The 23,912-nt window shown below is 40.3% G+C and overlaps 2 protein-coding genes and 1 long non-coding RNA gene across 3 annotated transcripts; 2 read left to right on the forward strand and 1 right to left on the reverse strand.

The window, feature by feature from the left end:
* Positions 1 to 634: 634 nt before the first annotated feature.
* LOC143475437 (ribonuclease inhibitor-like) lies at positions 635 to 13,525 on the forward strand. The gene is made up of 10 exons (XM_076973294.1): positions 635 to 799; positions 1,641 to 1,814; positions 1,982 to 2,155; positions 2,525 to 2,698; positions 7,300 to 7,476; positions 8,490 to 8,663; positions 8,937 to 9,104; positions 9,735 to 9,911; positions 10,973 to 11,143; positions 13,387 to 13,525. The coding sequence occupies exons 1-10, from the start codon at positions 708 to 710 to the stop codon at positions 13,523 to 13,525; spliced, it is 1,620 nt and encodes a 539-aa protein (XP_076829409.1). The 5' UTR covers positions 635 to 707.
* LOC143474473 (ribonuclease inhibitor-like) lies at positions 10,982 to 23,211 on the forward strand. Its single transcript, XM_076971942.1, has 13 exons — positions 10,982 to 11,143; positions 12,433 to 12,587; positions 12,969 to 13,142; positions 13,387 to 14,423; positions 15,052 to 15,210; positions 15,524 to 15,706; positions 16,960 to 17,133; positions 17,755 to 17,931; positions 18,348 to 18,521; positions 18,968 to 19,138; positions 21,263 to 21,434; positions 21,946 to 22,104; positions 22,473 to 23,211. Exons 5-11 carry the CDS (start codon positions 15,086 to 15,088, stop codon positions 21,354 to 21,356), a joined length of 1,098 nt encoding a protein of 365 aa, XP_076828057.1. The 5' UTR covers positions 10,982 to 11,143; positions 12,433 to 12,587; positions 12,969 to 13,142; positions 13,387 to 14,423; positions 15,052 to 15,085; the 3' UTR covers positions 21,357 to 21,434; positions 21,946 to 22,104; positions 22,473 to 23,211.
* On the reverse strand, positions 21,554 to 23,486 carry LOC143474481 (uncharacterized). Its single transcript, XR_013120788.1, has 3 exons — positions 23,451 to 23,486; positions 22,721 to 22,844; positions 21,554 to 22,030 (listed from the first exon to the last, which is right to left on the reverse strand). It is a non-coding gene; the product is annotated as an uncharacterized LOC143474481 (long non-coding RNA).
* Between the last annotated feature and the right edge of the window lie 426 nt (positions 23,487 to 23,912).

The following is a 23,912-nucleotide window of genomic DNA, read 5'->3' on the forward strand; positions in this document are numbered from 1 at the left end:
GGAGCGGTCGTTTTCTGCATGGTCCTAGCGCTAGATTCGTCGCTATTTAAATATTTCTTTTTAACCGTTAAAACTACAGAAGACCAAAACTGACTTTTGAAAATTACGTCCATGAGGTTAAATGTACTAAATGATGGCTTACATTTCAAATATCATGTTTAGCTGAATAAACATGTTATTTAATGTACAGTATGTAGGCTTACAAATTCATGTTTAACTGAATAAACCGTTGAACACGAGTGGCCTACATTTTATTGAGCATGTTTTTCTTCTTCAAGTATCAAAGTAGAACAGCTTCCTCAAGCAGTCATTGATGCATTTTGGAAACAGGAGATGAGCCCCTGGTCTAATGCACCCTCTGTATTAAGAAACCCTATCTTAAAAACTGACTTTTAGTCATTACTTGGGTAGCACGCATGTGAGCCATTTTAATATAGATTAATCTAGATTAATTTCAAGATTTCAGTGAGATTAATCTAGATTAAAAAAATTAATCTATGCCCACCCCTAGTATGTTTTGAGAAAATAATTTCACTTCAATTTCAATTGTATCTAACTCTGTGAAGTACAATGCCCTACTCCGATGACTGATATCTTTGGGATGTCTGTGTTCCTGTCCCTTCAGACTGTTGAATAGTCGTGCAGCAGAGGAAGCCTGTACTTCTCTGACTAAATCTCTAGGTTCAAACCCCTTACTGCTGAGAGAGATGGACCTGAGTGAGAAAATACAGGGAGACTCAGGAGTGAAGCAAATCTCTGATCTACTGGAGGATCCACACTGCAAGATACAAGTTCTAAAGTTAGTTATTCCACTTAATTTATGAATTTGATATTTTAATGTCTATAAATATTATTGAACCCAGCATATTTAAGCAGTGCAGCTACACAGTAATTCATCATTAACCAGCTTACATCTTCCAAGATTATTATTGGTGCAGGGGAAGTGTTTCTAATAAATTGGGTGGATAATATTTTGGACATTGTTGTTTGTGGCATTGCTTTTTAATTTTTATGCAATAAACATTTGCTTCTTATTATACTTTACCATTTAGGTATAAATGTGCATAATAACGATGAACGATAATATATAATAATATATAATAGATAATATTGTTATATATTAATATATAATAGATAATATTGTTATATATAAGACAGAGCAGTGTATCCTTCCTCCTTTATACTGCAGTCTGAAAGACTAAAAGAAAGAAAGTCTGTCATTCTTACATGCAACCTTTTAAATTCATTAATTATATAAACCTTTATCTGTCCTGAACATAATTCTGAACATTATCAAATATTGTCATTAGATGCATGCCAACATATATTATTAAGATAATAGATAATAATAACGATGATTGGACAAGTGGATTTATTTTTATGTGTTTTGGTGTTATTGTTTTGAACATTATATACAATGTATGACAATGACGCAAGTGTGGTTCTGTGTACTTCAGATAGACTATCTATCTATCTATCTATCTGAAGTACACAGAACCACACTTGCGTCATTGTCATACATTGTATATAATCTTCAAAACAATAACACCAAAACACAATAAAATAAATCCACTTGTCCAATATACTATAAGTAGAAAATTTCACAATTTAACTTCAGTATTTTTATATTTTGTATTTAGGATGAATAAATGTAAATTAACAGCAGAAAGCTGTTTAACCATAGCCAGTGTTCTCAGTCTGGGCTACTCTACTGTGAAAGAGCTGCACTTGAGCAACAACAGCCTGTTGGATTCAGGAGTGGAGCACCTCACTGCAGTACTGAAGAATCCACACTGTAAACTGGAGAATCTGGTGTAAGCTTATCTCTCTTAGCATTTCTGTATGTTTTGGTTTAATTAATTGGGTGAGTACTGGTTTGTTGTGTGGCCATTCTGCTGAAGTAAAAGTAAGGTAAAGTGTAATTTATGAGGACAATATGGCTTAATTTTCTTATATATTTTATGTTTTTTGGAAAAATTAGGCTTACTGAATGTGGTTTACAAGAACAAAGCTGTTCAGCTGTGGCTGAAGTTCTCGTCTCGGGGTCCTCCTGTCTGAGAGAGCTGAATCTGAGTATCAATGATCTCCAGGATTCAGGGGTGAAGCAGCTCTCTGAAGCACTGAAACACCCATCGTGTCGGCTCAAAAAAATGGGGTAAAGTGTATTGTGGCAGGAACAGTAATTTTCCAATAATTCCAGACTCCTAGGAAAAGCAGAAGTTATGTATAAATTGAATTGACATGTACATTCACTGGCATAAAATGCACAAAGGAATAAAATAATCTTTTTGCTGACTGAGGAATTACTGAGCCTAAAAAATATGTTAATATCTTATTTAATATAATCACTATAATGCTTTCTTAGATGCACTGTATTATATTACATTCCCTCTGCAAGTGAGAGAACCTAAACTGCTTCTTCATTTTCTCTCTCTCTCTCTCTCTCTCTCTCTCTCTCTCTCTCTCTCTCTCTCTCTCTCTCTCTCTCTCTCTCTCTCTCTCTTATTTATATATATATATGCAGGTTGTGTAAGTGCTGTATATCAGAGGAGGGCTGTGCTGCTCTGGTTTCAGCTCTAGAAACAAACCCAGCACACCTGACCGAGCTGGATCTGAGTGGCAATAAACTAGGAGACTCAGGAGTGAAACAGATCTGTAGTCTACTGAAGAACTCACATTGCATTCTACAAACAGTGAAGTAAGTAAATTATCATAAAATTGAAACATGTTAAATATGCAATTTTGATTATAATTTTTGCCATTAACGTAATGATTTTATAAACAATCCCCCCTAGATGCTCCTCTTCTCCTGATCATTGATGATGCCTCTGCTTAATTACAGTGTAACTAGTACAGTTTCTCATTTATGTGACGTATGAGAAGGAGTTTGCAAAAATTACTACCAAAAATAGCTAAAGTAAATAAAGCAGCAACAATTAATTAATATAATATATTCTCATAGTGGACTAAGTCGCTACTAACAAAATTGTAAGAAGAAAAGAGAAACTGTTGAAGCAATCTGTGAGTGGTCAATCAGGCAGGATCTAAACTATGACCAACAAGGGAAATCAAGGGGTGCTTTTCCTGATAACGAAAGATCTTGGAGCTTTATGAAAAACTTTAATAACAAAGTAACTTTAAGAATGAAGAAACTTTTACATACTAATGTTGTGAGTGTATCCCAAAAGCTTTCTTAGTCTCCAAATTTACAAACTAGTTTTAACTACTTTTTTTGTTGACTCCGCCTCTACGTCTGGGCTGGAAAATCTCTGCCAGTAAAAAACAGCCACCAATTTACATAAATTTTAATAATTACATATACAATATAATTAGAAAAATTACTTAGGAAAATAATACAAAGTGTAGTAACTAATAAGTATTTGTATTACCTAAAGATAAAAAAACATTACACTACAAAAATTACAAAAAAAAAACCTTTTCCCCCTGCCCCAAAGTTACAAACGTGATGTAAGTGCATGGACAAGATTGTTCTATTTCATTATTTATCTTTCAACTGGTGAGTGAACGTAAAACGTATTATTCATTGCACCCCAACAAATGACTTGGAGTCTGTTTATAAGGAAAAAAGAACAAGCACATGTAATTTATCCCAAATAAATGATTCATGTAAATATAGGCGAAAGCATTTATAATCTTTAGGCTTTAGTCATTGTTACGCCCCTCCCGGTTATTGGACTCTGGTCTAGGCTACAGGGGAGGAGTAGTAACATTCAACGGGTCTTGGTTGTGATGTTAGGCAAGACACCAGAGAAAACCTTGGAGGAACAATGTTTATTTACAATGACAAACCAACACTGCCACCAGACATAACCCACAATACAACACTATGTACAACCTATATACAAGTACTCACAGGTTCCATACAGATATGAGAACAAAGGAGTCTGCCCAGGGAAAGAACTGAATAAAAAGAGTAACTAAACCTTAACTAGTCTAATCAACATATATACATACTATTCTCCACTTACTAACTCCTACCAAAATTGCCGGGGATAGCAACTTCCGCTTACGTAGTGCATATATACATAAAGGTAGCCTACGTGTTGCACGATGTAGGTGTGTGCACGTACTTCCCTGTTTCCTAATCTAGTGGCACCGCCTCTCCCGCAAGCAGTGATGGCTAAGTTACCTTGAGAAAGTAATCCGATTACTGATTACTGATTACTCCTTTTAAAAGTAACTTAGTTACGTTACATATTACTTGATTTTAAAAGTAACTACGTTAGATTACAAGTTACTTTAGTAGTTACATTCAGCAGCAAAATAAAATTTTCCAAAACTCACTTTATTGGAAGTGCATTTTTAACAGTAACAATGTATTGAAGCAGGTTCGGTAACCAAGGCAGAAACTGCTTAATCCAAAAATCCCGAGGAGGGAAACTTTATTGATAACGCAACCTGGCGCCCCCCCCCAGTGTCACTTAAAGGGCAAGACTCTCCTGACATTACGTTTGTGTAGCTGCGCGGTATTATTTGTAAATTTATTTGTAAACGTAATACAAGCGAACTGGGGTGGGTTTCCCGAAACGTTCGTAGCGCCAAGTACTTCGTAACCTCGTATGAAACGTATGAGGTTAAGAAGTACTTAGCGCTACGAACGTTTCGGGAAACCCACCCCTGTTCAGTCAGACAGCTTGTGAAACGAAATACCATTACAATTTCAAGCATTTTAAAGTAGGCGACGTTAGTCAAAATTCCAGCACTTTACAAACGTGGAACACAGAGCAACATTAAAATTCTTCAGGTAAATGTTCCTTCCCCTGTTTTTGAGGGGTGTTTCTTTATACTACCTACCACATATCGTTACGGGAGGACACTGCAAAAAATGACTTGTAAAACGCGCTCGCTCTCTCACAGGGTCGCGCGCAGCGTGCGGAGTCGAGCGCTACGGTCAGACGCAAAAGTAGAACTGAGCCAAGAAGAAAGCAAAAATATATAGATTATACTTAAACACAGGATAAGATGGTGAAATATCCTATGCCACTCCCATACTCCTCACAAGGCCCTACCGCCCATCTTCTCTCCAACAACCATAACCGTGCATGTTATTAACCAACCAACCACTATTAGAACACTGCAACATCTACAAACTGATACTGGCTCGGCAAGGATCCAGAAGCACAGCGTACTATGTTCATGGTCCATTGCTTCAACTGCCAAGTACTCAGATCATCACATCAACCTGGACTGACCTTCAAACAAAGCAACAACGACATCCTAAACACACACCAGTTGTTTGAGCAGAACACAACAACAGCTACAATCTGATACTGGCTCGGCAAGGATCCAGAATCACAGCGTACTATGTTCATGGTCACTTGCCTTAACTGCCAAGTACTCAGACCACAACACAGCCCTAGACAGACCTTCACGCAAAGTAACAGCGACGCCCACAACCACTTACAAGCTCTTCACTGGGGTCATCAGGTGGGCACCTCCCTTCGTTGGTGTTTCATTGATTTGAGCCCACAACACCTCCAGGAGGCTCAACGGTGAGGGCTGGCGTCCCAGCCTCACCCCCCTCAAAGCTTGCTGTTCAACCACCTTTTATGTTACCCATTTCACCTTCCCAACGTCTCACTCATAAGACCGGTCAAGCCACCTTTATGGGACATGCCCCCAAGTAGTCTGTGCCCTCTTAATCCACAGCCATTGGCTAGCTCTTTCAGCTACCACCGACAGCTCCTTCACAGCTGATCTTAGCTTTCTCCCTCTAAGGCAGAACTGTGTTAACAACGATGTCATAGATTTAGCCACAAAGCCCCTAGCACCTACTTCTACTGGTCTTATGTGCGCCTGCCATCCGCGTTCTCGCACATTAGCCACCAAGTCAGCGTATTTTAACTTTTTCCTCTCAAATGCTTCATCAACCGCGTCTTCAAATGGAACCGTTAATTCGATAAAGTAAACAATCCGTTTACTTTCCGAGTACAACACCATATCGGGCCTCAATGAAGTTACTGCTATGCACTCCGGAACCTGTAGTTTTCTCCCTATATCTACTAGAAGTTTCCAATCTCGTGCTTCACCCCACCTGCCAACATCAACGGCACAATCGCGTTCTCCTGCACATTTACCCTCCCTCACAAACCTATTTGCGTACCGATTACCAACACTAGTCAATGCATTAACCTCTAAGCGCTTCTTATCAAATAAACACGCTAGCACACTTAGAACTTGATTATGCCTCCATGTATATCGCCCCTGTGACAAACTAACATGGCATGCGGACAAAATGTGCTTTAGCGAGCCAACTCCCGTGCACAACTTACATTTATTTTTACTAGGGAAAATAAAAATAGTAACGCACAGTTATTTGGATAAGTAACTTTAATCTGATTACTTGACTGCAAATAGTAGCGCGTTATATTAGTCGTTACCGAAAAAAGTGGTAAGATTAGAGTAACGCGTTACTGACATCACTGCCCGCAAGACTGCCAAGGCATTTGTTTCGCCCGTAACCGTTTTACAGTCATCGAGTAAAACCTAATATGTGTGTAAGAGAACCACAGCCAGCCACATAGCAGCAAAAATAAACAGCTCATACAGTAAGCAAACGGGCCAGAACGGACAACATTGAAAACACACAGAGTACTCTTCTCTTTCTGTTCGCTCACTCGCGCACATGAGTGTTTTAAAGGAAATTAATGGCCTCTACTCTATTTGAGGTAGAACTGCACGGCCTACATCACATTTGAAAGGAAATAATTAACTGATCTTATTTAATGTATAAACAGTGAGGTTATTACAACTTTGTTGGGTTAGACCATGTCAACACCTGTGCCACATGGGAGAGGGTCCGCTCTTCATCAAACCATCTTGATGATAGAAAGGAGTTCATTGAATCATCATCCTTTATGAGAGCCCACTTACTTTGCGATACTGGATTAGCAGTGTGTGAGCCAATGACAATTAAATGTCCAAGTTTCTTGGTCTGTTGGGTTGGATTTCTGAATGAATGCTGATGAACATTTATATATCTATATATTTACTCTAGCTAGGGGTTCGAACCTCCATCAGGTGCAGTATATACAAATGTCATGCCTTGGCTCATGCATATTCAGTAGCCTTTGTTTTCATCTGGGAAGAGAATTCCTGCAAGACATTCAAGAAATGTCCAACTCGAGTGAATTAAACAAAGGAAGATAATCATACATAAATTTCATCTGGGTTTCTAGTGTTTTGTAAAGTAGCCAAAGTTATTTTTCTCCAGACATTGTAAAGCCAAGAAAACAAATTCCCCATACATCCATTTTTATTGTTTTATTTTATTTTCAGGTTGTGTGATAACAACATCACAGAGGAAGGATATGAAGCTCTGTCTTCAGCTCTGAAGTCAAACCCCTCATCACACCTGACAGATCTGGATCTGAGAGGAAACGACCCTGGAGACTCAGGAGTGAAGAAACTCACTGAGATACTAGAGGATCCAAAATACAAACTGAACAAACTGAGGTAAACAATATTTACCTTTCAAGTAAAGGGAGGTAAAATCAGGTGTAAAGTCAGGTGAATAATTGACACAAAGGCCCTACATGAACATGACTTACAAGCTTCTTAAGGATTAAATATATGACATCAAAATATCTGTTCAGCTGATTTTGAAATACAAACGTCTTCTCTTGCCTGACGGGGTTTTGATGATTACCTGGTTATCTAGAAACGTGTATAGACTCTGTCACCCAACAAAGACTGGCCAGTGATTATAGCACAATAGTGTTTCACAATACTGTGCACAATACAATAATTCATACTACATATATATCAGTGAGTAAGTATTTAACAGCATGTGACTTCAAATGTTAATTGATGATGCAGTGTGTTGTGTGTGTGATTTTTTTCGTGAAATGCTTTAATAAAGTGAGAAACCAAAGATCACAGAACAGATCACAACAGGTGTTTGATCAGCAATATGTAGACTATTTCTTTCTTATTCAAAAGTTTACTTCTTTTTACTCTTGCTTTTGTAATTTTTGTAAAAGTATTTGCATTTTTAAGATACTGAATTTATACTTTAGTGTACATTTCTCCTATAATGATAGCTAGAGTAAATATAGGGACAAGCACCACACATGCTGAAAAATATGAAGGGAGGGGGAGACGGTTGACCCCCACCAACTGGACTCCAGTGAGAAGGAATTAATATTGGAAATTTTCTATGAAACTAAGCCACTAGCTAAGTGGTTAAACAGACTCTAATGTTGCGTTTAAATTTCATTTTATTCCTAATTTCATATTGTTAGTTCATTTCTACTTTTACCTTAAATGGTTTTATGATATTGTTTTATTTGTTTTGTTAAGCACTTTGGTCAATGCAAGGCATTGTTCGAAGGTGCTATATAAATAAATTTTTATTTTATTTTTGATTTTAATAACAAAATTGTAGATTTTTGTCCATATTACCACAGAGGTAACAGTGATTTATAAATTAGATTTTTATTAAACCTAATTTCTTATTCTCTCTACAGACTGTTGAAGAGTCCTGCTGCAGAGGAAGCCTGTGATTCTCTGACTAAAGCTCTGGGTTCAAACCCCTTACTGCTGAGAGAGCTGGATCTGAACAAGTGTAGGTTAACAAACATCTCAGTGAAGCAGCTCTGTGCTCTACTGGAGGATCCACACTACAGGCTGCAGAAACTCATGTAAGACATCAGATTAATTACATACACCATAAACTAAAGATTTACAACACAAACTCACGTAAGACATCAGATTAATTACGTACATCATAAACTAAAGATTTACAACACAAACTCACGTAAGACATCAGATTAATTACATACATCATAAACTAAAGTTTTACACCACACTGGGTACTGTTTATCATTACCTCACTCCTACATGTACTGTGTTTCATTATCTCACTCCTACATGTACTGTTTATCATTACCTCACTCTTGCTTTATGCTCTACAGACTGAATAAAACAGTAATTGGGACCAAGAAGAACTGTGCTGATTTGGTTTCCTCTCTCATTAAAAATCCCTCACACCTGAGAGAACTTAATCTGAACACCAATAATGTAAATGTTAAAAATCTCTGCACACTACTGGAGAATCCTAACTGCAAACTGGAGAAAGTAGAGTGAGTACTGTTACCTTCATAAATGTATGAGCATACATGCACAAAAACAGATATTGATATGTGTGTATTGTGTGTGTGTGTGTGTGTGTGTGTGTGTGTGTGTGTGTGTATATATAGATAGGACATAATGTGTCAGTGTGTTCGCACGTGTGTGTGTGTGTGTGTGTGTTTTCCTGACATTTCACCCAAAGCCTTTATTTACTTTTAGTTAATATTGTAGCTTTTTTCCCCTTTATTTACTCTAAATAGCCTATTTGTTAGCATGACCTACTGTCCTGAGCCAAGACTTCTACATCTGGTCAGGGAATCAATGCTGCTCCAAATGTAACACACTGGCTCTTCCTGTTGAGGATTGTGACGCATTCTTAATTAAGTTAATTTTCATTCTTAATTAAGTCAATTGGCATTCTTAATTAAGTTAATTGGCATTCTTTGTTTAAACTGATGCTATTATTACTGTGTGTTTTAAAGATGTGCCAGCATTGGGACTTCAATTGATTCTCAATATTCACTAAATATTCTTTTTAGAAATGAATACATTATTTATAATTAACACCATTTTCATAGGGAAATGTTCTGTTAATTTCTGTCAGTTGTCATCTCACTAAGTGTTTTTTGTCTTATTTTCAGACTCTGTGACTGTAACATCACAGAGGAAGGATATACTGCTCTGTCTTCAGCTCTGAAATCAAACCCCTCATCACACCTGACAGATCTGGATCTGAGAGGAAACGACCCTGGAGACTCAGGAGTGAAGAAACTCACTGAGATACTAGAGGATCCAAACTGTAAACTGGAGAAACTGAGGTGAGCACGTATGCTCTATATAAATAAAATGGTTGTTGGGCTTTTTATACATAGCATGGTCTTAAACAGAGAAAAGGCCAGAATACCTCAGAGGGTTAAAGACAGCAGGTACTACACAGTTTGATTAACTGGCCAAGACAAATATTTAGAACAAATAAAAAAGCAAACACTACCAAAGATATGCAAAAATCTATTAACTAGGAAAACAAATGATAAAACTATATGCTTCACAAAGGCTGATATGTTGAGATCTTTTGAAATAACCAAATACAGAGTGTTAAAATGACTTCATGTACTCCCAGCCGTATGCTGACAGCCCTACAGAGTCTAGTATGGCCCAGGGTTTCTTGGGTTGTCTGTGGTAAAATCCCATGCAATTACCAAACAGTCAAAAACTGGAAATGAGATATAGCATATCCATCAGTGAAATCAGCACTATACTTTGTTCTTAAGCGAGCGCTGGCTCACGAGTCTCCTCCAGTGGTGACAGGAGGGGTGACTCTGGAGCCCTGACATGGTTTACTCTTTGTCTTATCTGACCCTGAACTGATTATATGACCAATGTTTTTGGATTGCCCTTTATTAAATCTCTCTCCTCTCAGCATTGTGCGTCTTGTTGTTGGGTATTAGTGGGTCAGTGCAAAACAAGATATGATTTCAAAGATTAATGGAATTATTACTGATGATAATCTGTGCCATGACACTGATGACTGTGCAGTGTGTTGTGTGAGCTCTTAGTGAAGTGCTTCAATAGAGGCAGAAACCAGTGATCACATTCTATAAGTATCTGTTCACACATCACAGATTCTTAACACAGGCCTCTGGTCAGTAACATGTATTTGGACAACTAGTGTTTAAAGATTAAATAATTTTAAAAAGTAAGACAATTACTTGCTTAATTCAGAAATTTAAATGAAGTCATTCTGAAGTATTTCTAATTAATTCAAGTGTAAATTGAAATTTATTGAATTTAGATTGCATAGATTTAGTCTGTACCACAGAGATAAATGTGACTTATGACATTGATTTTTATTAAAATCAATTTCTTCTTCTCTCTTCAGACTGTTGAGTCCTGCTGCAGAGAAGTTCAGTGCTTGTCTGACTGAAGCTCTAGGTTCAAACCCCTTACTGCTGAGAGAGATGGACCTGAGTGGGAAAATACAGGGAGACTCAAGAGTGAAGCAGCTCTCTGATCTACTGGAGGATCCACACTGCAGACCAGAGAAACTAAAGTATGAAATGAAATGAAATTTAGTAAACCTGCTTCTGCTACCAGGCGGCACGGTGGTGTGGTGGTTAGCGCTGTCGCCTCACAGTGTGGAGTTTGCATGTTCTCCACGTGTCTGCGTGGGTTTTCTCAGGGTACTCCGGTTTCCTCCCACGGTCCAAAGACTTGCGTGTTAAGTTGGTTGGTCACTCTAAATTGCCCGTAGGTGTGAGTGCGTGCGTGTGTGTTGGCCATGCGGTGGACTGGCGACCTGCCCATGGTGTACCCTGCCTTCGCCTGGAATTGCTGGGATTGGCTCCAGCCCCCCCGTGACCCCGACTAGCGGGATTAAGCGGTTCGGATAATGGATGGATGGATGGATGCTTCTGCTACCTGCTTTCTTCCCCTGACCTGCTTCATCGCAACTTGACGTACACCATTAAGAATACACCACAGAACACTTAAATCACAAACACTAACACCATGAAGAATACACCACAGAACACTTAAATCACAAACACTAACACCATGAAGAATACACCACAGAACACTTAAATCACAAACACTAACACCATGAAGAATACACCACAGAACACTTGAATCACAAACACAAACACCATGAAGAATACACCACAGAACACTTAAAACACAAACACCATGAAGAATACACCACAGAACACTTAAATCACAAACCCTAACACCATGAAGAATACACTACAGAACACTTAAATCACAAACCCTAATCCTGCTAAATTTCCTTTGTGTTGAAGTTTTATTGCAAGTTCCATTTGTCTTAATGTGTAGACAGTTCAGCACAGTCACTATAATACAGTATGTTGAAGACACTAGGTTTAAAACTTCTTTATTTACTTATTTGTACATCATATCTACACAGTGCTGGTGAACTCAGTCCAGTACAACTGTGACCAGTACACCTGCTCTCTCAGCTGTGACTCTGACCAACTGTGACCAGTACAACTGCTCTCTCAGCTGTGACTCTGACCAGCTGTGACCAGTACAACTGCTCTCTCAGCTGTGACTGACCAACTGTGACCAGTACAACTGCTCTCTCAGCTGTGACTCTGACCAACTGTGACCAGTACAACTGCTCTCTCAGCTGTGACTCTGACCAGCTGTGACCAGTACACCTGCTCTCTCAGCTGTGACTCTGACCAGCTGTGACCAGTACAACTGCTCTCTCAGCTTTGCTGCTGTCCGTCATGCTGTATTTGTATTTGGTCTTTTAACTTTTGGCAGAAACTCTGTTGTTTAACAGAACACTTCATATGAGCTTTATCATTCTTGATTTTGCAGTCTGAGTAACTGCAGAATTACACAGAGAGGTTGTTGTGTTCAAACCTCTCACAACTAAGAGAGCTGAACCTGAGTGGGAATCAGATAGGAGAAGTTGGAGTGAAGGAGATCTCTAATCTACTAAAGAATCCCCTCTGCAAACTTGAAAATCTGAGGTAAGTCTATTGAAATATCAGTAGTTGTCAGCTCTGATAATTTTGCTACTTTTCTTATTTGTAAGAAGGTCTTTACTGAGGAATTTCCAATGTATACTTGACCTGTCACATATAACAGCTGATAAACAGTAGTCAAGTCTCTGCTACTGTGTCAATAGACAGATGATCAAACCCTATTATCATCTGATCCCTACTAATACTAATAATCAACAACTGGCCAAAATCAGGTTTTTCTTCCGTTGCCAATATAGTGGAAAGACTGGTTACGTTTGAGGTGTTTATACAGAGTCAAGAAGAGCCTGACTTTTGTCTGTTAGCATCTCTATTTCTAGATTAACTACTGAATACTTCACCTGAGTGTTGTCATGTCTGTGCTTGCAGTCTGAGTAGCTGCAGTATTACAGAGAGAGGTTGTGCTGATCTGGGATCAGCTCTGTGTTCAAACCCCTCACACCTGACAGAGATGAACCTGAGTGGGAATCAGATAGGAGATGCAGGAATAAGTCATATTGCTAATCTACTGAAGAATTCCCTCTGCACTCTGGAAAAACTGAAGTAAGTAAATTAAATGTTCTCAGTAGTTGTGAGTTCTAATGGTTTTACTATCTTCATTTGTTGCAGGAAGGTATTTACTGATGAATTAATAATGTAAACTTCACCTGTTATTTCTGCACATATTAAATGGCTGATAAAACAGTAGTCCAGTTTATGATGCTGTTAGGTCCTGTGTTAGGTCCTGATATAATGTCTACGGGAGCGTGATGAGTTGTGGAATGTGTGGTGTTGTGATTTCTTTCAGGTGCACCCGGGATAACGAAGCCACATGGTTCTGGGCGGTGCCTGACAACAGCTACAAAAGGCTTCCTGGAAGTGCAGACGAGAGGAGAGAGTGGCAGCCTCTCCTCGTCTTGTTCTCCCTTTCTGAGGGACGAGTTTGATATTGTTATACATCAGCTAACGGATGTTTAGAGATTGTTATACATCAGCTAACGGATGTTTAGAGATTGTTATACATCAGCTAACGGATGTTTAGAGATTGTTATACATCAGCTAACGGATGTTTAGAGATTGTTATACATCAGCTACGGATGTTTAGAGATTGTTATACATCAGCTACGGATGTTAAGAGTGGTCATACTGCCCTTGTTCGTGTGTGTGACGAACTGTGTGTCAATTATGTAGTGTTTCCTTGTATGTTGTTGTTATAATTTCAAGAAGTGCTTAGCACCAGGTAGGGTAGGCCGCTGCTTGTTTTGTCGTTTTGTCGTTTGTTTTCCCTTTTTCAGCGTGGCCTGCCTGAAGTCAGCGGTGCTAAGCCCATGCTTGTTTTCGTCTTTGTCTTTACTTGTCAAATACACATCATTTTGAATTGGTTAAGTCGTTGTCCGTTCCTCCTTTAACGTCGTTCAACGAGCCGTTTCGTTACTTACACTCTGTTACCGTCTGACCTAGACCGGGCGGTAACAATTGGGGGCTCGTCCTCCGTTTTGTTCTTCGTGGCTTTGGTTTCTTTTTCCCCGGTTTTCTTTTGTGTTTGGTTCGTTCGTCTGGTTGGTGTTCTTTTTTGTGGCGGTGGGGTGGTGTGTGTTAGTGTGTTGGGAATGGCGCATTTTGACTTAACGGAGTTTTCGTTGTTTCCCACCCTGGAGCAATTTGACAGGTGCCGGAAGGCGGACCTCCTTCTCATTGCTGAGTTTTTTCATGTGGACGTTCCGTGGGATGCCTCAAAGAGAGACGTTAAGCTGGCTTTGGAGCATGGTCTTGTGCGCGACGGCATTTTGCCTGATCGTGGGGGCAGTCCGAGTGTACCAGCTGCTGGTTTGCTTCCGCTACCGGGTGAGTCCGAGGCGGATGACGCCGGTGAACGGGTAGGTCGTGCACAGGTGGACTCTGTGTTGGGTGTCTCCGCAACTGATCCCATACTTGCGATCAAGTTAAAGGAACTGGAGTTGGAGATAAAGCGACAGGAGCGTGAGGCTGAGTTGTTACGGGTTCGAGCTTTACAGATCGAGGCGGATAAGGAAGTTGCATTGAAGCGGCTGGCTATGGAAGCTGAGCGACCTGTTCCGTTGCCACGTAAGACCGCTCCGTCAGCTGCAGGCAGTCCTATTCCTATTCCTATTCCTGGAAGTTCCCCAGAGCCTCATATGTGCTCCCCAAGGGCGCCACGAGATGTAATGGTAAACTTGCCTCGTTCTACCGCCGCCCCTGCGTCTTTTGATGTTAGTCGACAGATCAGTTTAGTACCTGCGTTTAGGGAACAGGAGGTGCCCAGACAGAAGCTGTTACTCAGAAGCTGTATTTAATGATGTAGGCATCATTTGTGTTGCTCTGGCCTGGTCTACTTCTTACAATACTAAACCAAAATGTATAATGTATTTCTTCATTTCTTATTACTCTTTCATCAGTAACGTTGAATGACTCTAATAATTGCTATTCTAATTATATTCTCTCCTTCCTCCAGGCTTTCAGACTGCAGTTTAAAAGAGAAAGGGTATATGTCTCTGTATTCAGCTCTGACATCAAACCCCTCATCACACCTGACAGATCTGGATCTGAGAGGAAATCACCCTGCAGAATGGGGAGTGAAGATGCTCTCTGATGTACCAAAACTGAAACTAAGGTGAGAAATCCAGAACTGGCCTCAGTAAATATCTCTGAACTTCCTTTAATTCACCAAAACTTACTGAAGAACATTTATTTATTACTATGTTTACTATGTTAACCACATTGAATAACTCCTATTGTAAATGTATTAATGGTCTTAATAAAGTATTTAGCAACAGAGAGAAAAAAGTAATGTGTTTAAATATAAGCAGTCAACAGTAAGGTCATAGCTAACCAATCAGTGTGAGGAATGTTTATTGCTGGGCATTTCTATGAGCTGAACAGAAATAAAATTATTTAAACTAAATTGTTCTCCTCTCTCCCTTCAGACTGTTGAATAGTCCTGCTGCAGAGGAAGCATGTGCTTCTCTGTCTAAAACTCTGGGTTCAAACCCCTTACTGCTGAGAGAGATGAAACTGGACAGGATCACAGCAGGAGTGTCGGGAGATTCCAGAGTGAAGCAGCTCTGTGTTTTACTACAGGACTCAAACTGCACACTGGAAAAACTTCAGTCAGTATTTTTACTAATAATAATTGAGTTCATATCGTCTCAGAATTGATGTGTGTGTGCGCGTGTGCATGTGTGTGTGGGTGTGTGTGATCACCATCATGTTAGTGGTTTCAAATAATTAATTGCATCCATTTCCCAGTTTAAATGTGGCAGATAGAGCCTGATAAGATGATAGGGAGTTTAGCATTTAATTATTTCAAATGGAAATTCTGCCTTTGGTAAATGTATATACATACATAAATGAGTTTGTTGTATGTGTTTGCCACGCCCCTTCTTTGTGTCTGGTTAGTTTGTTACAAAAATCAGTCTTTTTTTTTAGCTTTGTTATATCATGATTTTGTCATGCCAGATGGGTACAGTGAGTATCAAAATATCGTCACGAGAGGAGATGAAACTTGTAGGCAGTTAGATTAAGTCATATTTATCTTTGGATTATAAACTGAAGTGCACATGATTAGCCAAGACATGATTAAATAGGTCTGATGCTTTACTGTCAGACCTAAAGATGAATATCCACACGTGCAGATGACCAAAATCTATAATTGTTTATCATAGTGTTTCTCAAAGGAGAAGTACTGCTGTCACGTATAGCTCCTCCCTCCGCCCCGTCTTGTGTCGTTCACCCTAGCCCCGCCTTGTTTCTTCATTCCCTTGGGTTTTCCTCTGTCTGTCCCGCCCCTGTACCTTGTGTCTCTGCCCCTTTATCGTTCCCAGCCGTGTCTTGTTTCATTCCCTCTTAGTCTGTGTTTAAATGCCCCGCGTGTCCAGTTCCCTCGTCGGTCATTGTCTGTAAGTTGTTCTTTGTTGGTTCTGTTTTCTGCTCTCGCGTTTCCCCCATTTATTCTCCCCGCCTGAAATCTGGTTAGTCCTCGTGTGTGTGTCTTATAGTTGTCCAACCTTTTCAGTTACCTTGTGTGTTCAAGTGAATTCATGTCTCATTCCGTGCTCTGTTTCCCTTGCTGATTTACAATCCGTCTCCCATGTGTATTTGGTCTGTATTCCTGTTTATTCGTGTTGCCCGTGTTATGTGGATTGCGCTAGCCCTCTGTGTTCGTCCTGTTCTATTAGCATTTACCTCGTTGTTCGTAGTGTTTGTAGTTATCATACTTAGTGCTACGTGTTAGTGTATTACTGTGTTGCTGTATGTGTTTGTGCCCCTTAGTCTTGTGTTCCCTTTAGCCTGGTTTTCATTACCTGTCTTGGTTATTTAATAAATCCACTTCCAACCTGCATTTGCATCATTTTGCTTTCAGGATAAATGATGATCACCTGACAGCAGAGAGCTGTTCAGCTTTTGCTAAAGTTCTCAGTTCAGAGTCCTGCAATCTGAAAGAACTGGACCTCAGAAACAAGAACCTGCAGGATTTTGGTGTCAAAGACCTCTGTAAAGGACTGATGAAGCCAAGCTGTAAACTGCAGATTCTGAGGTAAATGAAGAGTTTTATATACAGTGTCCTCTGAAAGTAATTTCATACAGTAAATATAAGAACACATAAACTCTGGGTTTATTATTCTATTATTAGTATAAATACATATTAATTGGTGATTGAATTGGGTATGAATTATTCATAATTACATTGAATCTAACATGAATGTATGTAGTTAAATGAGTGACCACTGTATGTAATTTGTATTTCAATTTAACATTGAAAGGTCCATCACTCTGTTTTTGAACTGAAAGAGATGATGTTAAATTACAGTCATCATGTCATGATAAAATGCAGAACACTGGATTGTGCATATCAGTAGTAATTCAGGTGATTCAGAATCTGCAGTATGAATCCATATATACTCACTTGTACATCAACAATAAACTACCCTGAACTTCCACACATGTGGTGGAAGGAGAGAGGGAGACTGAGGTGAGGGTGGTGGAGGAATGTCACAAACCAGGATCGTATCCACATGGCAGAAACAGACAGGAAAGCAAGATGTAAACTGGGCTGTGACAGCTACCCAACACCCAACCCTAAACAGGGTCTACAGAGGAACAGTGGGGGAAAGAAGACTGATGTTTTAGATCTAAATTTTATCTTTTTTATCGATAGATTAATAGACTGCAGTATAAAGGAGGAAGGATATGAAGCTCTGTCTTCAGCTCTGAAGTCAAACCCCTCATCACACGTGACAGAGCTGGATCTGAGAGGAAACGACCCTGGAGACTCAGGAGTGAAGAAACTCACTGATTTACAAAAAGATAAAAAATACAAACTGGAGAAACTGAGGTGAAGAAGTTTACACACATTTGTGATTGTATTGTTTACACATGTTTGTGATTGTGTTTTAAATGGTTCAGTATTGAGCAAATAGAGTAAAGCCGCTAAATGATATGTAAATGTGTGACTGTATAGCCCCTGACCCCTCCCCTTTGGGCGTGTGTTTGTGTTGTCTGTGTCTAGTTATGACCATATACGTATTTCCGTGAGTGTGGGTTTATATGAGTGTGTTCACCGTTCTCACCTGTGGCTCATCTCATCATCACACAGGGCTCGTGTTGTTTGTCTGTTTAATGTGTGTTGACGTGATGTCCTGTGCTTGAGTGACTATAAAGCGTTTGTGCTTTACAGTGATAACAGTAACACTCTCCTTACTCCATTATACTGAACATTTATCATAACTGCATGTCCCTCTCTCTCTACAGACTGTTGAAGAGTCCTGCTGCAGAGGAAGCCTGTGATTCTCTGACTAAAGCCCTGGGTTCAAACCCCTTACTGCTGAGAGAGCTGGATCTGAGTAAATCTAAACCAAAAGACCTCAGAATAGAGAAGATATGTGCTCTACTGCAGGATTCACACTTCAGACTGCAAAAACTCACGTAAGAAATCTAATTAAAACAATCATAGACTGTTTTTCTGGTACTGTGATGTCATCACACATTGCACATCAGCTCATGACATCTTGCATATTTATCATTGAAAAATATTTCTGTTGTCGAGATTTCATTGAAATGGGTAAAAAACTAGCACTGCGTTGACCAAGTATATATTGAAGAGTATTGAAAGTTTGCTTTCTTAAGGAAGTATAGGTGGAATTTTTTTAATGCCATTTTGAATTAGAAGTCTGATGGCCACCTGATGTATGCTGTCTCCATCTAGGATTTGATCTAACTATCTCATGTGTACTGTGTCTCCATCTAGGGTTAGATCTAACCGTCTCATGTGTATTGTGTCTCCATCTAGGGTCTGATCTAACCTTATCCATCTAGGGTCTGATCTAACCATCTCATGTGTACTGTGTCTTGTTCTTTCTTCTGCTCTGCAGGCTGCATCAAACAGACAGTAAGACAGAGTTTAGTGGTTTGGTTTCAGCTCTCATTTTAAACCCCTCACACCTGAGAGAGCTGAATCTGAATGGGATTAAACCAGACACACCAGGAGTGGAGAATCTCTGCAAACTACTGAAGAACCCTGACTGTAAACTGGAGAAACTACAGTGAGAACTATTACATTCATAACACTAATAAAGCTATACATATATATGTTTACACACACACACACACACACACACTCCATTAATGATTTGGAGGATTAATGTAGTAGTGCATACATTGGCAGACTATGGCCTACCCATATATGGCCTGCTTGTAACGGTTGGCACAACGATGAAGGACGAGACAGATATCCTTTCCGTGACAGACGTTACGTTTAATAGTCTTCACCAATAGCGCCGACAACGCACGTTTAACATTCAATACACATAGTGACACGTAAGACTCAGACAACGACGAGCACAGGACACTGCGCGAACGCACATTAAGTAGACAAACCACATAATCCCCACGTGATGACGAGACGAGCCACAGGTGAGACGAATCAGCACAAGACACAACCACACCCACGGAGATCCACAGACGCAGACTAGTAGACGCAGACAATGTAAACACATGCCCAAAGGGAGGGGCCTGGGACCTCAACGTGACAGACTCCCCAACCAAGGGCACTACCCTTCCCATGGTGCCAACCAGGACCAAGTACCCTGAACCCACATTGATGGGCGGATCCGCAGCGCTCCATCCTGCGTCTGGGAGATGACCGCCCTCGGTGGAGAGTCCGCCATATACAGGCTAGAACACTCTCCCTGGGAAGACCGGGGAAAAGACGTTAGACAAACACACTGGAATGTTCACGAACACACAAAGGCACGAAAGGGAATAGGGGATTAGGCAGACATACGGGAATAGACACGAACACTGGGACTGACAAACGTGTAACCGGCGCCAGGAGAAGAGCAGCCAACGGGGAGAACCCGGGAGCTGCGCGAGCTGCAGGCGCTGTGGTAGGCGGTCCTTTCCCCGCCCCTGCTGCGAGCCCTCCTTGGGGTACAGCGCAATTGGCGGACGCACCGTGGGCGGCGTGATGGGCAGACGCGCTGGGTGCAGCGTGATTGGTTATGCGTCTATATGCGTCTTGAGATCGCGGTGCGCGATTTCAAAATAAGAGCGGATAGCGCGATTGAATGAAAAAAAAAACACTTTTCAAAACAGCTCGCGGGCCACATGTGGCCCATGGGCCATATGTTTCTGGCCCGTGAGCTGGGCCGCTATTTGAGTATGGGGGTGTTATAGTGTAACTTTCCCGCTGCAGTTTTCACCCTTTGGAATGAGCGAACCAAAGAAAAGAAAAGTGGACACTGAGTGACGAGTGTTTAATAAGTAGTGGACAACACAACACTTTTCACTGAGGGCCGATCAACGGCTGTAAGTCTGATATGCCAAGACACAGTGGCAGTTTTCAAAGAATAACATAATCAGCAGTCACTTTGATATGCAGCATGTAAACTACACTAGACAGCAGTCAACAGAAGGACGAGCGGATACACAGGTCGGCAGTTTCTCTACTGTGTTATGAACACAAATGCATGTGAAAGTTTGTAGGAGCCTCTTTTAATTAAGCGCAATGTGCACATTTACGCACAGCAGGGGTTCAGTAGCTTAATGAACACGCTGCACATCACTCTCAGTTTAAAGAGCCTTGTCTAGTTTCTGCTGCAGGCAGGATATTTAATGCAGTCTGTCTCTCAGGACAATCCGTCCATGATTATGCAGGATATATGTCACGTTGAGGACCCCGGCCCCTCCCTTTTGGGCGTGTGTTTATGTTGTCCATGTGCAATCGTCTGCGTCTGTGTTTGTAGGTTTGTGTGGTGTGATGACAGGATTGCTGTGAGGAATTGTGTTAAATTCGGAGTGAGTAGTCTGTAAATAGTCTGTAAATAGTATTTCCAGTGTGTGTGAGGTTCTGTGGTCAGCAGAAGAGCAGCATTGACTCTCTACACCTGCACTAGAGACTGAAGGAGACGTCAGTAATGCAGGAGAGATGGAGGCCATTAGATAGAAAACAGAGTCAATTAAAATATCAGCCATGTTTTACATGTGGAGAATATAAGAAAATGGGATACAGAGAGAGGAACTGACCAAAAATGTACTCTGACAATAGTAAAATGATATTTATCTGTAACATTATGATTATAATTGTCATTTAAAGTATATGCTTAAAGCATCCATATAATTAGAGGGTTTATCTTCAGTGAATGACAGAGTCTTTGTTGTGTTTGCAGGATTATTAACTGCACACTAGATGTTGCAGGCTGTGCTGCTCTGTCTTCAGCTCTGTGTTCCAACCCATCACACCTGAGAGCTGGACCTCAGTGATAATGAACTAAAACGCACAGGAATGGAGAAACTCTGCCCTCTACTGGAGAATCAAGAGTGTAAACTAGAGAAACTGCTGTGAGTAAAATCAACAGTCATGTATCTGAACAAAGATTTGTTGTGAACTGCAGTGTAATAATGTAACGTTGGTGATGTCGAGGGAAAAGGGGGCGGACACAAATGCTGAGAGGAGTGAGTCAAGTCGTTATCACGGTTCATGGTCACATTTAAAGAGCAGAACAACTATGTAACAAAACTTACACACAACGAACTAGAACACGTAATACACAATACACACTTGATCACAAGGCTCAAACACGACACTGGGAACAAGGCTTGATATTTAACAAAATAACCTGCAACATGAAAAGACAGACACGAGGCATATATACTAACATTAAACAAGAAACACATGAATTCACTAATAAGGGGCAGGGTTACAAAATATTGGGAGGGACTACACTGACAGCATGCACATGCTTACATAAACAACAAAACTGACAGACAGGGGAGGAGCCAGACATGACAAATGTTAACAGTGAAACAATAACAAATATTTATGATGTGTAACGGGTGCTTCTGTCTGTAGACTAAAGAACTGCAGTCTAGGAGATAAAAGCTGTGTAGCTCTAACTTCAGCTCTGATGTCAAACTCCCACCTGAGAGAACTGGACCTGCGAGGGAATAAACTGGGAGATTCAGTGAAGCAGCTCACAGATCTACTGAAGGTTTCAGGATGTAAACTGATGTAAGTAAACTACACAGAGTACTGGACTAAAGACACAAAGATTGAATTATGAATAATACATACTGAGTGTAATAAAACTAACCAATTAAAGATTAGGTATTAATACTAATTAATGTAATTAATTCTAAAACATTTATCAAGGTCAAGTCATAGTTGATTTTTTATATATATATATATATATATATATATATATATATATATATATATATATATATATATATAATATATAGTGCTGTTATAAGGTGAAAATGAAGTATGAATTTCCATATACAGATCAACATTTGTTATGCAGTAAAGGTGAACAGTAAAAGACCTGATGAGTTATTACGAGTATCACATGTAATTGTTCCTGTGCTTTGTCCTTACAGCTTAGACAATTATTGGGCTGGAAAGTTAAAGAATTTAACATCTGCATTGACACCATCATGGTGGAGTAGTAAGACTCCTGACCAGCCAACTCCACATCATGACTCGACACTTCAGATCTCCAGTGTGGACAATGAAACCAGAAGCACAGACGGAGAATGTCTGTCAGAATCTAAACGTCCTTTGACTCTCCAGTCAGACACATCTAGCACAATAGATTTAGACAGTGTGGCTACCCAGGCACACACACCTGGTGAAGGGGGTGTGGCCGCCCAGGCACACACACCTGATGAAGGGGGTGTGGCCACCCAGGCACACACTCAGGCACACACACCTTGGTGAACACACACCTTGGTGAAGAGGGTGTGGTTAACCTATGGGACCAGACACACACTCCTGTTGAAGAGAATTGTGCTAACCAGTAACTGTCACATATTTCATACATGTCCAGTGAAGATGGGGTTGCTATCCACACACAAACACACACTGACTGAAGAGGGTCTGACTAACCAGTGACATCAGTTATACCAGTCTTACCTATGGTCACTTAAGAGTATGTGGCTAGCAACAGATACTGAACATGTACTATGATTTAGAGTTCATACATGTGTACTAAATGGGTACAACAGAACCTGTGCTCTAAACAGGGAACCTGACACTGAACTACCCCAGACACTGAACCACTCCTCACACTGAACTACCCTATTTACTGAACCTTGTAAGCCCGATCTCCTTATTTCTGTGTCCATGTATTTGTATTAAAGGCGTTTCAGGCCATTAATCTTTTGTCTTTAAAATCAGTTCAGGTAAAGGTGTAAAGCAAATAAAACCTAATGAGTTCATGCAATTCCAAGTTTTGGGAAAAACACATTCACATGTGAAAAAGGCACCCAAGGTGATGTGATTTATAGGCTTTAACCCAGGTGTGCTGTGTGATTCAACTCAAGGTTACAGTGTTACTAAGATACAAGATATCCTACCAACAGTTGACTGAACAGTAGATCACAGACTTGGACACAGACAACAGGGCTTAGCCCGGACGGATAAAACGGGTTTAAATATACCAAACAAAACAAGGAACACCTGAACACAATAACGAGAGGCGGGGTTACAAAACACAAGAAGGGACCAAGACTTACAGATAGCACATGGCTACATAAACAAAACAGACTTGACAGGTGGGGGCGGGGCTAGACGTGACAGGTGCCTGTAATTTATTACTCGGCACTAGAGGTGTGACGAGATCTCGTGACACGAGATCTCGCGAGATTTCTCGTTGCGTTAAAAATCTGTCTCGCGAGATTTGTGATCCAGCAAACCAGGTGGAAAATAAAGGCATTACTATTGAAGATGCCCCCGCCACTTTCAAATCGTTTGTTTGGCAGCATTTTGGGTACCCAGCTGAAATGATAAATGGCAAGAGAGTGACTGATAAGACACTG

The sequence above is a fragment of the Brachyhypopomus gauderio genome, chromosome 14, assembly GCF_052324685.1.
Source record: "Brachyhypopomus gauderio isolate BG-103 chromosome 14, BGAUD_0.2, whole genome shotgun sequence".
NCBI classification, from domain to species: Eukaryota; Metazoa; Chordata; class Actinopteri; order Gymnotiformes; family Hypopomidae; genus Brachyhypopomus; species Brachyhypopomus gauderio.